Consider the following 13998-nt stretch of genomic DNA (forward strand, 5'->3'; position numbering starts at 1 on the left):
CGAAAGGTGGATATACACTGTACTAATGCCGACATTGTGCATGCTCTGTTGCCTGTGTCTATGTGCCTGTGGTTCTGTCAGTGTGATCATGTGATGTATCTGACCCCAGGAATGTGTCAATAAAGTTTCCCCTTCCTGGGACAATGAATTCACGGTGTTCTTATTTCAATTTCCAGGAGTGTAGATCACACTCCGAAAGCCGTCTAACGGCGTGTGACGGAAGATACTCCCCTGTTACGCTCACGAACGGCGCTTCAGAAGAATGATTGTCGGTAAACCTCTGTATTGGCTCTAATTTCTAGAATTTTCCCCTCTTGGTCACTACGCCAGTTCTGTTTTACCGAAACTAAATAAATTTTCGAAAATAATGTAGTTTAATTAATTTAATCTTTTTTTCTCTTTAGCTCTTAGGAGCTTTCATTTTAACCTTAGGGGGTGATACCTCCTCAAGGTTTTTAGCGTACCTCCTCACAGCGTCCTATAGGCTGCACTCTGCCTAGAGTGGCCGACTAAGGAGCTGCTCCATCGATCAGTAGTGGTTCCTAAGTTAAGAAACCCAGAAAGGACTGAAGGAGCGGTGTGTTGACCACGTGCCTCCCCATACCTCATCGGATGACGCCAGTGTCAGAGGATCACACGGCGATCGGTCGGACTTGATTGGACCATCAAGGCCCGAGCGCAGATCATTACCTTCATTTTACCTCCCAGATCCCGAAATTCTGAACGACAATTACCACAGCCCCCTTTCATAAAACAAGTGAAAGGAAGGGTGATCTTGTTGTTGTGTTATCTCACTTAGAACACTGAAATAACAATGGCTAAATTTCAATGATAAATCTAGACGTATCTCATCCCATTGCTTGAGATGGTAGAAAGAAGCAAATAGAGACATAGTATCCGCACGAAATGTTTCGCATACCCCACTTTCATCTCGAACTAAGTAATTTACTTACATCTGCTTCAAAGAAATCAGTTTTTTCAGAAAACAAATTCTGTACGAGCTCTTGCGTCAGTTACTTACCTAATTCAACCGTGCAGCAACTTCTTGTCATGTGACTGCAAAGACATTTGAAACTTTCGCTGTGGGAGCTCTATTTAACTTGCGATCAGCTAGCTGCTGATCAATAAGGAAAAGAAAAAAAGGCATTGTATCTCCTCCCGGTGGTATATTAATAAATAATATGTCTTGAATTTATTCACTATTTCCCTTCAAATGTTGATGCTACCACGTAGATCCTTTCTTTTGTTGAGAACCTTTTGATTAATGCCAGATGTTTATATTCGACATTTTTCCCATACTACAGCACGAAGGGGTTTATTTTTCTCCGTATTCAGTTTCTCTGGTAGATAATAACTGAGTTAGTCTGACCTTGCTGCATATTCCGATACACTTGCTCATCCATTCATTTTGTTCCTCTCATTACCTCACCTACCCATAAAGAGCTTATGATTCGCAATTGCCCGATATGAGAAAAAGACAGAAGCATCCGATACCGCCCGATCTAAAGAGTCTGTTAATTAGAAAACAGTTTGACTCTCTCACGGTCATTCCCGATTCCTTTTATTTGTTTAGAGCACGAGACGCCTCCGAAAACCATCTCATTTTTAATGTTAATGATTGTACGCTCCGTTTTTTCTGGAAAGAAGAGGATGCTTAACGATTCTACGACAGTGAATACCTGGGAGAGTTGCTAGAGGTTACGTACTGACAGGGCGCGACTAACCAGACACCAGTAAAGCACCAGTGCCGTCTCTGAACGGAACAGTTGTATACTTTAAGACCTCACAATTGTTACACAGTGAAGAACAATGAAGGTAAATATTGCTCCCATCATGACGCTTTTGTCCATTGGTAAACACAAAAGATGAAAGACAACTAGACAATTTCAGTTAGGTCTGTAGATATGTGTTTCTGCCCTACACTGCTGACACTTACAGCGCAAGGGCTGAAAATTTGCGATTTACGATTGACTTGAGGTAACCCATTGTTGTAGGATCTTCCACGCTGTTGGAGACAGGTATCGAAATCGATATCGCTAAGTAATAAATACTGAGTAAGCTCTTGCTCTAAACCTACATAAATGACCATCCAAATGACGATTCAAAAACTATGATGTTTACTGATTTCGCAAGCATACCAAACAAGCGTCAAAACTCGACCTTATCAGACACAGTTTGCGTGATGTCTCACCAATCCTATTACTGGATCACAGAAAACTGTTTGTCTTAATCTTATTAAGACTCATATCACGCAATTTCACACAAAAAAGTTGCTAGCGCCAGAAATGGATTGTAAGTTAAATTGCAACACACAGATAAACTGTTGAAGAGTTTCAGCTCTGAATGTTTTACTCTTAGACATACGTGGGGTGGGCACATTACCAGTCGTCTGTGAATTGATAAATGCTGGTCCTATAAGGTTTTCAGGGGAATCTCATACCATCCCTTCTACAAAATAGTGGCAATTGCAAGTAAATATGATGTAGGTAGATAGCGAACAAGCATCCTCCTCTCCAAAATAGTCGTTGTTGTTGTTGTGGTCTTCAGTCCTGAGACTGGTTTGATGCAGCTCTCCACACTACTCTATCCTGTGCAAGCTTCTTCATCTCCCAGTACCAACTGCAACCTACATCCTTCTGAATTTGCTTAGTGTATTCATCTCTTGGCCTCCCTCTACGATTTTTACCCTCCACGCCGCCCTCCAATACTAAATTTGTGATCCCTTGATGCCTCAGAACATGTCCTACCAACCGATCCCTTCTTCTAGTCAAGTTGTGCCACAAACTTCTCTTCTCCCCAATCCTATTCAGTACCTCCTCATTAGTTATGTGATCTACCCATCTAATCTTCAGCATTCTTCTGTAGCACCACATTTCGAAAGCTTCTATTCTCTTCTTGTCCAAACTAGTTATCGTCCATGTTTCACTTCCATACATGGCTACACTCCATACATATACTTTCAGAAACGACTTCCTGACACTTAAATCTATGCTCGATGTTAACAAATTTCCTTTCTTCAGAAACGCTTTCCTTGCCATTGCCAGTCTACATTTTATATCCTCTCTACTTCGAGCATCATCAGTTATTTTGTTCCCCAAATAGCAAAACTCCTTTACTTCTTTAAGTGTCTCATTTCCTAATCTAATTCTCTCAGCATCACCCGACTTAATTCGACTACATTCCATTATCCTCGTTTTGCTTTTGTTGATATTCATCGTATATCCTCCTTTTAAGACACTGTCCATTCCGTTCAACTGCTCTGCCAAGTCATTTGCTGTCTCTGACAGAATTACAATCCAAAATAGTCACAAAGACTAATTCATATTGATATCTGGTGACTGTTGTGGCCAGGGTAGATGGGACAACTCATCCTCGTGCTTCCAAAATCAGTTCTGGACGATGTAAACTATGTGAACAGGGGCTCTGTCTACTTGGAACACTGCGTCACCACTGAGGAACAAACGCTGTACCGTGGAATGGATAAGATAAGCCGAAAAGCTCATATAATCCTTTGTAACAACGCTCCCATAGTTCAAGTGTTACGCCTTCGGCACCACGTTTTCTTTTTATGGGCATCAGCATCACTTGTGCGTGGTTTTGGAATCCCTGCTCGCCCAGCAATTTTCTGTTCATGGATCTATCCCTCCCTCTCTCTCTCTCTCTCTCTCTCTCTCTCTCTCCCTCTCTCTCTCTCTCTGTCCGCAGCTTGTGGTCGTGCGGTGGCGTTCTCGCTTCCCACGCCCGGGTTCCCGGGTTCGATTCCCGGCGGGGTCAGGCATTTTCTCTGCCTCGTGATGACTGGGTGTTGTGTGATGTCCTTAGGTTAGTTAGGTTTAAGTAGTTCTAAGTTCTAGGGGACTGATGACCATAGATGTTAAGTCCCATAGTGCTCAGAGCCATTTGAAACATTTTCTCCCTCTCTCTCTCTCTCCCTCCTTCCCCCCCCCCCCCTTCACTCTCTTTCTCTCTCTCTCTCTCTGTCCCTCTCCCTCTCTTTCTCTCTCACTTTGTGATGCTAGCTTTCTAGAGTGCCCCTTTTATTTGATGGAACTCCGAAGCTCCCAGCAGAAAAGATAGGGTAACAGGAAGCATTGTTTCCAGCAGACCGAATCCAGAGAGTGAGAATCAAAATACATCTTGTAAACGGAGGGTGTATTCGCAGCAAAGTACTGGAGTTCAAATCTCTCGCAGGAAGTTCGCAGATACGTATCGTGCATAATCCCTGGCCGGCATGTTCAACAATTACCTGAGTGATGTGCCCATCCAAATGTTGGTATTTCATGTCGTCTTTCGTCTGTGCTAATGCACTGAAGCGCCAAAGAAACTGGTATAGGCATGGGTATTCAAATATAGAGATATGTAAACTGGCAGAATACGGCGCTGCGGTCAGCAATGTCTATATAAGACAATTGTCTGGCGCAGTTGTTAAATTGGTTACTGCATCTACACTCGCAGGTTATCAAGATTTAAGTTAGTTTGAACGAGGTGTTATAGTCGGCGCACGAGTGATGGGACACAGCATCTTCCAGGTAGCGATGAAGTGGGGATTTTCCCGTACGACCATTTCACGAGTGTACCATGAATACCAGGAATCCAGTAAAACATCAAATCTGCACCATGGCTGCGGCCGGCATAAGATTCTCCAAGAACGGGACCAACGACAACTGAGGAGAATCGTTCAATGTGACAGAAGTGCAAACCTTGAGCAAATTACTGCAGATTTCAGTGCTGGGCCATCAACAAGTGTCAGCGTGCGAATCATTCAATGAAACATCATCGATGTAGATTTTCGCAGCCGAAGGCCCACTCGTGTACTCTTGACGACTGCACGACACAAAGCTTTACGCCACGCCTGGGTCCGTCAACACTGTTGGACTGTTGATGACTGGAAACATGTTGCCTGATCGAACGAGTCTCGTTTCAAATTGTATCGAGCGGATGGACGTGTACGGGTATGGAGACAACCTCATGAATCCGTGGATCCTGCATGCAAGCAGGGGACTGTTCAAGCTGTTCGAGGCTCTGTAATGGTGTGGGGAGTGTGCAGTAGGCTTGCATGGGACCCCTGATACGTCTAGATACAACTGAGACAGGTGACACGTACGTAAGCATTCTGTTTGATCACCTGCATACGAATGTCCATTGTGCATTCTGACGGACTTGGGCAATTCCAGCAGAACAAGGTGACACCCCACGCACCCAGAATTGCTATAGCGTGGGTCCAGGAACATTCTTCTGCGTTTAAACGCGTCCTCTGGCCACCAAACTCCCAAGACATGAACGTTACTGAGCATATCTGAGATGCCTTGCAACGTGCTGTTCAGAAGAGATCTCCAATCCCTCGTACTCTTACGAATTTATGGACAGCCCTGCAGGTTTCATGGTGTCAACTCCCTCCAGCACTACTTCATACACTAGTCTAGTCCATGCCACGTCGTGTCGCGGCACTTCGGCGTGCTCACGTGGGCTCTATAGATACAAGTATTAGATGGGTGTACAAGTTTGTTTGGCTCTGTAGTGTATTTGAGGGCTGCAACTGTACTGTAAGGTTTTTGTGAGATGGTACGCACTGCAACAATCACTTGCTACCACTATTTAGCAGTACGACGCGTTTCGGCAGCATGCTGCTATCATCAGGTGCATTTACAGTTACTTTTACTTTGTAATTAATATGAAGTGAGTTTAATTTCGTTCGCTGTGTGTGCCAGTGATGTTAGCTGTCGAAAAAGCCGCCTGTTAAGGAAGAAAAATCTGTTACAGTGACATAAACGATATTAACAAATTACTAGTTAAAATCTGTAAACAGGGCAAAAATATAAACTCCACGAATATGGATAGCATGAATTTTCTAACACTCACATCAGTAACGAAAACAATTCACATAACTTCAAAGTTTACGGAAATGCTTAAATGCTTGGATCACCAGAATGGAGAGGCCGGCCTACTCTCTGGACATGAATCCAATCGAACGTGTGTGGGATAGACTAAAAATGAGATGTTTTTGGACGTCGCAACGACCATGTACTCTGTGCAACTTACGCAGAATCGTCCTTGAAGAGTGAGACAAATTGGACCAGGGCATGGCGGCATTCCACGACAGATTCAAGCCTTCATCCAAGCAAGGGGACGTTCCATCATGTATTGATGTAGTAAGGAACAGATTTTGCCGTTACGCAGACTTTTTTTTTTAATTTGGTATTCTTGACACATCGCAAACGAGTATATACGCGTAACTCAGAGCCAATTTTTTGTTTTCTGTGCCACGAATTTATAAAGAAGGGGTGATTAAAAAGTTTTGTTGATGTATGTAGTTCTAAAGAGTAACTCCCCATTTACATTGTCAATAGCTTTCTGTAAATCAATGAAGGTAATGTAAGTTCTTCTATTCATATCTGTCCTTTTCTGTAACAGCAGACACAAGGCCAAAATTACTTCTATTGTTACTCTGCATTATCTAAACCCAAATTGGTCTTTTCCAATTCACCTATCGACATTTCCTTTTATCCTCTTCTTAACTATATTAATTATTATTTTTGAGGTTTGTGATAACATTCATATTGTTACATAACTGGTACCGCCTATTGTCTTTCCTCTTTTAGGTATGGTAATGGTTCTGCATCGTGCAAAGTCTTTTTGGCATGATTCATCTTTCGTAGCAGTCATTTGTTAGTCTGTATAATGGATCTTTCATGTTGTTGTAACATTTTTCAACAGTTCTGCACGAATGTTATCAACAGCAGTTGCTTTTCTTTTCTTTGAGCCTCCGCAGGGTATGTTGTAATTCACGTCTCATGATTGAAGGACTTGCATTTCTCTTTCACACTCATTGATATCTTCTGCTGGATTATTGTCGTTCTTTAATTCCTTATCATCGTATCGTTCCTTTATGTAGTCTTTCCAACTAGTACATATCTCAGCATTGTCCGCCATTGTTGACTCTTTATTTTCAACTACTACAGATTCCTTTCTAAGGCTTGTGCGGAATGGCTCTGATTTTCTCATAAACTGGGTCCCGTTTTTCTTTTTTCCGATCTTTTTGTATCTGTTCAGCAAAGCTTTTGGTCCATTGCCCTTTTGCTTCCCTGCAACTGTTTGTGATGTGATTTTTTAATTTTCTTGTAGTTTTCTATATTGTTTTCCTTCCTAATGTTCTTCCTTTCGTGAATTACACTATATGATCAAAAGTATCCGGACACCCCCAAAAACATACGTTTTTCATATTAGTTGCATTGTGCTGCCACCTACTACTAGGTACTCCATATCACAGACCTCAGTAGTCATTAGACATCGTGAGAGAGCAGAATGGGGCGCCCCGCGAACTCACGGACTTCAAACGTGATCGGGTGGTTGGGTGTCACTTGTGTCATACGTCTGTACGCGAGATTTCCACGCTCCTAACATTCCTAGGTCTATTGTTTCCGATGTGATACTGAAGTGGAAACGTGAAGGGACACGTACAGCACAAAAGCGTACAGGCAGACCTCGTCTGTTGACTGACAGAGACCACCGACAGTTGAAGAGGGTCGTAATGTGTAATACTCAGACTCCTATCCAGACCATCACACAGGAAATCCAAACTGCATTAGGATCCACTGCTAGTACTATTACAGTTAGGCGGGAGGTGAGAAAACTTGGATTTCATGGTCGAGCGTCTACTCATAAGCCACACATCACGCCGGTAAATGCCAAACGACGCCTAGCTTGTTGTAAGGAGCGTAAACGAGTGAACAGTGGAAAAACGTTGTCTTGAGAGACGAATCATGGTACACAATGTGGCTATCCGATGGCAGGGTGTGGGTATGGCGAATGCCCGGGGAACCTCAACTGCCAGCGTGTACAGTACCAACAGTAAAATTCGGAGGCAGTGGCGTTATGGTGTGGTCGTGTTTTTCATGGAGGAGGCTTGCACCCATTATTGTTTTGCGTGACACTGTCACAGCACAGGCCTACATTGATGTTTTAAGCACCTTCTTGCTTCCCACTGTTGAAGAGCAATTCGGGGAAGGTGATTGCATCTTTCAACACGATCGAGCAGCTGTTCGTAACGCACGGTCTGTGGCGGAGTGGTTACACGACAATAACATACCTGTAATGGACTGGCCTGCACAGAATCCTGACCTGAATCCTACAGAACACGTTTGGGCTGTTTTGGAAAGCCGACTTTGTGCCAGGCCTCACGACCGACGTCCATACCCTTTCTCAGTGCAGCGCTCCGTGAAGAATGGGACTGCCATTCCCCAAGAAACCTTCCAGCACCTGATTGAACGTATGCTTGCGAGAGTGGAAGCTGTCATCAAGGTTAGGGTGGGCCAACATTACCGATGGAGGGCACTTCGAACTTGTAAGTCGTTTTCAGCCGGGTGTCCGGATACTTTTGATCACATAGTGTAGGTGTAGTATTTCTTCTGTCATCCAAACCTTTCTGGTTTCTGTTTCCCTTTACCTAAAATCCCACATGTTGCTTCAGTCAATTTTATTGGTTCTTTCTACATGATCAACGGCCTAGTTTAACGGCAGAAAGACATCCCGAGCAAAGAGGTTGAAAGCAACGAGATAGCTTGGGCTAGCATAAAACATCAAATAGGTTGAGTGGGTAAGACCCACATGCGAGCGCCACTAGCCCAGAACCAAATGCACATTAAATGTTTTCTATCTCGGAAACAGTTCGGAATAGGTCATATAATGATATGAGGTTTTCTGCTTCAAATAAGCGTTCCTGTAATATTCTTGTACATTGACCCTTCCTTTTGTGTCACCTTTTATAATTTAGTTGAAATCGTCTGTTATCTGGCACCTCCTGTGTGTAGCTTCTTCTAAGAGGAACTTCAGTTAATGAGTTTGTAATAAGCACATTACTTTGATTCGAGAAATCTCCCAAATTTCACCTCTTTCATTTGTTTCCCCCGAGCCGAAATTTCCTACTGGCTTATTGCATCTGTAGCGATCCTGCTACTTAATTAAAATCACCCTTTATTACAAGGTTATATTTTTCTTTGGTGAATTTTACTACTTCTTCGGTATCTGCGTACATAGTTTCTACTTTTTCCAACTCATGAGCCGATGTTGGGAAATATGTATGACTTTTTAACAAGTCTACAGGTGTACTACCTCTTCTTACCTTACGCCTCTGTCCTTATTTAATTTAGTGATGCACATTTAAATTTCTACTTCTGCTATAACTGTAGAACCTCGGAATAGCTAAGCGAAGGACAAGATCTTGGCTTCTTCAAAGCTGCACTTATTCTCTCTCGTAGGGCTACATTTCATTACTACTTACCTTCAATACTTCTAAATTTCATGCACCATGTTCAGTGCAGCGCAGTTTCCGTTACTTTCATACAGCGTTATTAATGCATCAGGATTCTTGTAGTAAATCGTTTTTCACTGAATAAATCATTTCCTTAATTATTGGTGGTGAACCGAACACCGTTCCAATGCCATAACTGCTTACTAAATATCCAACCTTACTAAAGATAGCGGCGCAGAATGGAAGCAAAATGATGTCTGTATGGGTGTATATCTTCCTTTATTGGTAATAGCATATACAATCTGGTACGGTTTATACGATCCTTTCTGAATACAGGAATGTTTTCATTCACATTAGAGGTCGTTGTGATCTGGAGTTGGCAGATCTTTGTGTATTAAAGAGCTTAGGATGGAAGTCTTCCTTAATGGGTGGTGGAAACTGCATTCGTTCGTGGTGGGTCTTTAAACTTTTTTTTTCTCACATCCTCCCTACCAAAAAAAAATTACACAGTGGGACCTCTCCAGAAACGTTCCGTTCTTAAAATCAGTAACTTACTTCCGTATCTCTCATTTTATTTGTTAGTAAATTGCGAATTACGAGACATCCTCTTTCGACTAAATATGATAATCGGATTTCATTGCAAAAGTTTTTCGCTTCAGTCCGCAAAATAGTAATTTGCCCTTAAAGCAAAATTCTTGATATCCTGTTTTATTTCAATTTTAACCCTTCATTTGTTGCTAACTATGTCCATATATTCCGTAGACAAGGTTCCTATGATTGTAGTTTGAGAAGGTTTCTGGTACGCCCTCTGGGAAATGTGGAGGAAATTCTGAGAACTACTCGTATTTGTAAAATGTTACTGAAGTGTCTAAATAGGGTCGGTATACGAAAAAGGATTCATAGTTTGATAGAATTATCTGTGACCCGAATTGAATTTTTACGAAGCTACATTTGACTGGAATACTGAAATACTTACCTTTCTTTTAATCACATCCCAATCATTTCCATCCATCTATTGAATCGTTATACTAAATAAGCAGTACCATTCTAAAACTGCAGAGCGCTCTTAACGAATCTTCTTTGCCTTAAGAATAGTTATATCTGAGTAAAAGAGGTCGATGAAAACTGGGTGAAGGCTTTCTTCTTTTCATCATAAAATAACCTAAATAATCTGTAATGCAGAGCATTGGTTTTGAGATAGTTAAACTGTTGTAATCACATATAGTAGCGAGCAGTCAAAGAGGCATCTAATGTCTTATATTATAAACTCACCTGTGGTTTACTCAGGGAACACTAAGTGCCTGAAGATGAATAATTAGCTACGTAAAACGTCAGATCAAAATACAATGCACTAAGGAACCGTGTTCACGGACACAACTGAAGACAATACCTAACAACAAGTCAGAAGCAGAACATGACATATATAAACAGTCTCGTCAATGCAGAAGCTGCGGAAGACAACGACGGGGTGACATGGACGCTGAAACGAGCTACAGTAACAACACTGATATAACAAAGACACACAAAGCACACACATCATATAACACATAAAACATACATAACAACTAATACAAACATTATCCATATGTCACCATTTTGTATCTTATTGTGCATGAATGTAACTAAAAGTAGAAGTAATTAGAACAGTTCGTGGATAGGTATTGTTCTAGAATCCACATTAAACCTGTACACATTATTGTAAATGTGATAATATGAATGTAATACAAGTATAATATAGCGTAACATGTAGGCACACAGCAAGCAATTCAAACATTATTAATATACAATAGGGGCATATAATGGATGTTACTCAATTTATACAAAATTAGCAAGACACTACTCAAAGAAACTATTTTTTTATTATACAAATATGTATTTACTAGATTTATAATAATGTTAGTTGTGGCTTGTAACTTCCATACTTAATTAGATAAGGTCGTGGCAGGACGTAGTTCCAAAGCCATGCAAAATTTGCTTACATACTAAACTAATTGCTGTTGTTGTTTTGTTACCTAACAAACCTTAACAGATACAGCATGCTAACAATCAACACCAATATATATTAGATTACATTCACATGGACACAATAGATCATGTTTTCCTGACGAGAGATTTATATTTGGATAATAGCAACAGGGGCAGCACCACAAGGGGACGCTCGACTTCAAGTTCAGCACCGAATTTCCTCCTAGGTGGTGTTGGTACCTACTCATTCCTGCACTCCTCTGGTTCTCTTCTTACCATGTCCCACAAATTTATAATTTCATACTTCCAGATTCGTGTATTTTTCTTTGAAAAATTGGTAAAACTGCTGTAAGTAAATTAAAAATAATGTCAAATAGCGGACAATAGAACCCCACGCAGCCCCACCTCCAAGTGGTGCTGCGTAGCCAACAGCAGTGCCCGCGACCTCAACTGCGTACACAATTTTGCTGCGCAGTAGGTGCTGTGCGTACAGCCTGCATAAAGAAATCAGATGGCCGGCCCTAGTAGTCGTAATGCATACTGAAATGAAAAACGCAGCTTGTCACTTTATATTTTCTTTTCTAGGTAAATGCCGCGATTGCTTTTATTTCCCTCGATTTCTTACAAATCTGCTTTTCCTCTTTTGCTGACCTTGTAAATGTTACTGTTATGCTCAGAGTACGTGATATATTACTGATATAATAATTATATACTACTTTTAATGTGGGCGTCTCGTATTCAAAAGGCATTAATCTCATTAATTCGTTCCTTTCGGAGTGTGATTGGGGAACTGTGATTGTTTATATTATGGAGGACAAATTAAACAATTATTTATCCAGTCACCTTTATTTTCTTCCACGACGCGTTTCGAGAGCTCGCACCCTCATCTCCACTTCGATCAGTGGTTTACATGGCAGTTTCTCCTCCTGGGAGTAGCCAGATGTCTGAGTTACACTTCATCTCGAATGCGATCCACTAAAGTGGACACTACAGCTGAGGAGCTCACATACACTTATGTGTATGATACATAAGGCAGACAGCTGGCTACATCTGAATTCTCATGTAATCCGCTGATCCCACGAAGATGAAGGTGTATAGGCCATCGAAACTTTTCAGTGTCTACTTCTGAGTACTGTGTACAGTGTGCAGCGAACCTTTTATCAACAACACCCCCTAAATTTGTTTGTACCAAAAGAGTCCATTCATCATGCTTTGAACATTGAGTTCGTATGTCTGTTATTTCTATGTGAGCGTATTTCTGTAGTAGTACGGTTCTGTTGAATGTAATGGTCGGTGGAGCATGCATTTAAACATTGTGGTTTTAATGAGGTGCTGTAAGCTGCAGGTGTAAAAACTATGGTCTGGGGGTAGCTTCTTCGATTAGTAAACGTCCTCCGTCCCAGATTCGAAACCCGCGATCGCTTGCATATTGATTAATAATCAGCACTGGCGGCCAGCGGCTTCCGACATAAGAAGTCACCCTCATTCTGTCAACGGCCTTTTCAGAGAGGGTGGAAGAGCGGACAGAGGTTCAGGACACTGTCTTGTCCTTAGGGTGGGAAACTGCCCTTTAATGTGGAGGAATCAGCAATGATCAACAGCATGAAAATACAGAAGGCAATGGAAACCACTGCATTAAAAACACATACCGTGTACCCACAGGACACATGGCCTATAACTGAAAAAAGTGACATGATGATCTCTCCATTGGCAAGAGATTCTGGAATAGCCATCCATTCCCATCTGTGGAAGGAGCTTGAACGTGGTGGGGAAGCTAGAAAATTCGAAAAGGAAATTGCAAAGGCTGAATCTAGATAGGGGTCAGTGAAGTGAAACAGAAATAAGACAACAATTTCTAGTCAGATAAGTATAGGGTAAAATTAACAGCTGCAGAAAATGGTATAACGGGAGGAGGATTCATTATGAATATGCAGGTAGGGCAGAGAGTGAGCTACTGCGAACTGTTCAGGGATAGGGTTGTTCTCATCAGAATCGACAGCAAACCAACACCAACAACGATAGTTCAGGTATACATGCCGACGTCGCAAGCTGAAGATGAACAGATAGAGAAAGTGTATGAGGATGTTGAAAGGGTAATGCAGTATGTAAAGGGGGACGAAAATCTAATAGTCATGGGCGACTGGAAGGCAGTTGTAGGGGAAAGAGTAGAAGAAAAGGTTACAGGAGAATATGGGCTTGGGACAAGGAATGAAAGAGGAGAAAGACTAATTGAGTTCTTTAACAAGTTTCAGCTAGTAATAGCGAATACTCTGTGCAAGAATCATAAGAGGAGGAGTTATAGTTGGAAAAGGCCGGGTGATAAGGGAAGATTTCAGTTAGATTAATTCAAGGTTAGAGATTCCGAAATCAGATACTGGATTGTAAGGCGTACCCAGGAGCAGATACAGACTCAGATCACAATGCAGTAGTGACGAAGAGTAAGCTGAAGTTTAAGAGATTAGTCAGGAAGAACCAACACGCAAAGAAGGGGAATACTGAAGTACTAAGGAATGACGAAATACGCTTGAAGTTCTCTAAGACTATAGATACAGCAATAAGGAATAGCTCAGTAGGCAGTGCAGTTGAAGAGAGATGGACAGCGCTAAAAAGTGCAATCGCATAAGTTAGAATGTAAAACGTAGGTACAAAGAAGGTAACTGCGAAGAAACCATGAGTTACAGAAGAAATACTTTAGTTGATCGATGGAAGAAGGTAGTACAAAAATGTACAGCGAAATTCATGAATGCAGAAAGACAAGTCGCTGAGGAATGAAATAAGTAGCAAGT

General features: G+C 41.6%; 1 protein-coding gene across 1 annotated transcript in view; it reads left to right on the plus strand.

The window, feature by feature from the left end:
* The first annotated feature begins 1809 nt into the window (after positions 1–1809).
* Positions 1810–13998, plus strand: part of LOC126419413 (uncharacterized) — a 130623-nt gene continuing 118434 nt past the window's right edge. The window contains exon 1 of the mRNA XM_050086602.1: positions 1810–1815. Coding sequence (XP_049942559.1) covers positions 1810–1815 — 6 coding nt within the window. The remainder of the gene's footprint in view (positions 1816–13998) is intronic.

The sequence above is a fragment of the Schistocerca serialis genome, chromosome 9, assembly GCF_023864345.2.
Source record: "Schistocerca serialis cubense isolate TAMUIC-IGC-003099 chromosome 9, iqSchSeri2.2, whole genome shotgun sequence".
Classification (NCBI taxonomy): Eukaryota; Metazoa; Arthropoda; class Insecta; order Orthoptera; family Acrididae; genus Schistocerca; species Schistocerca serialis.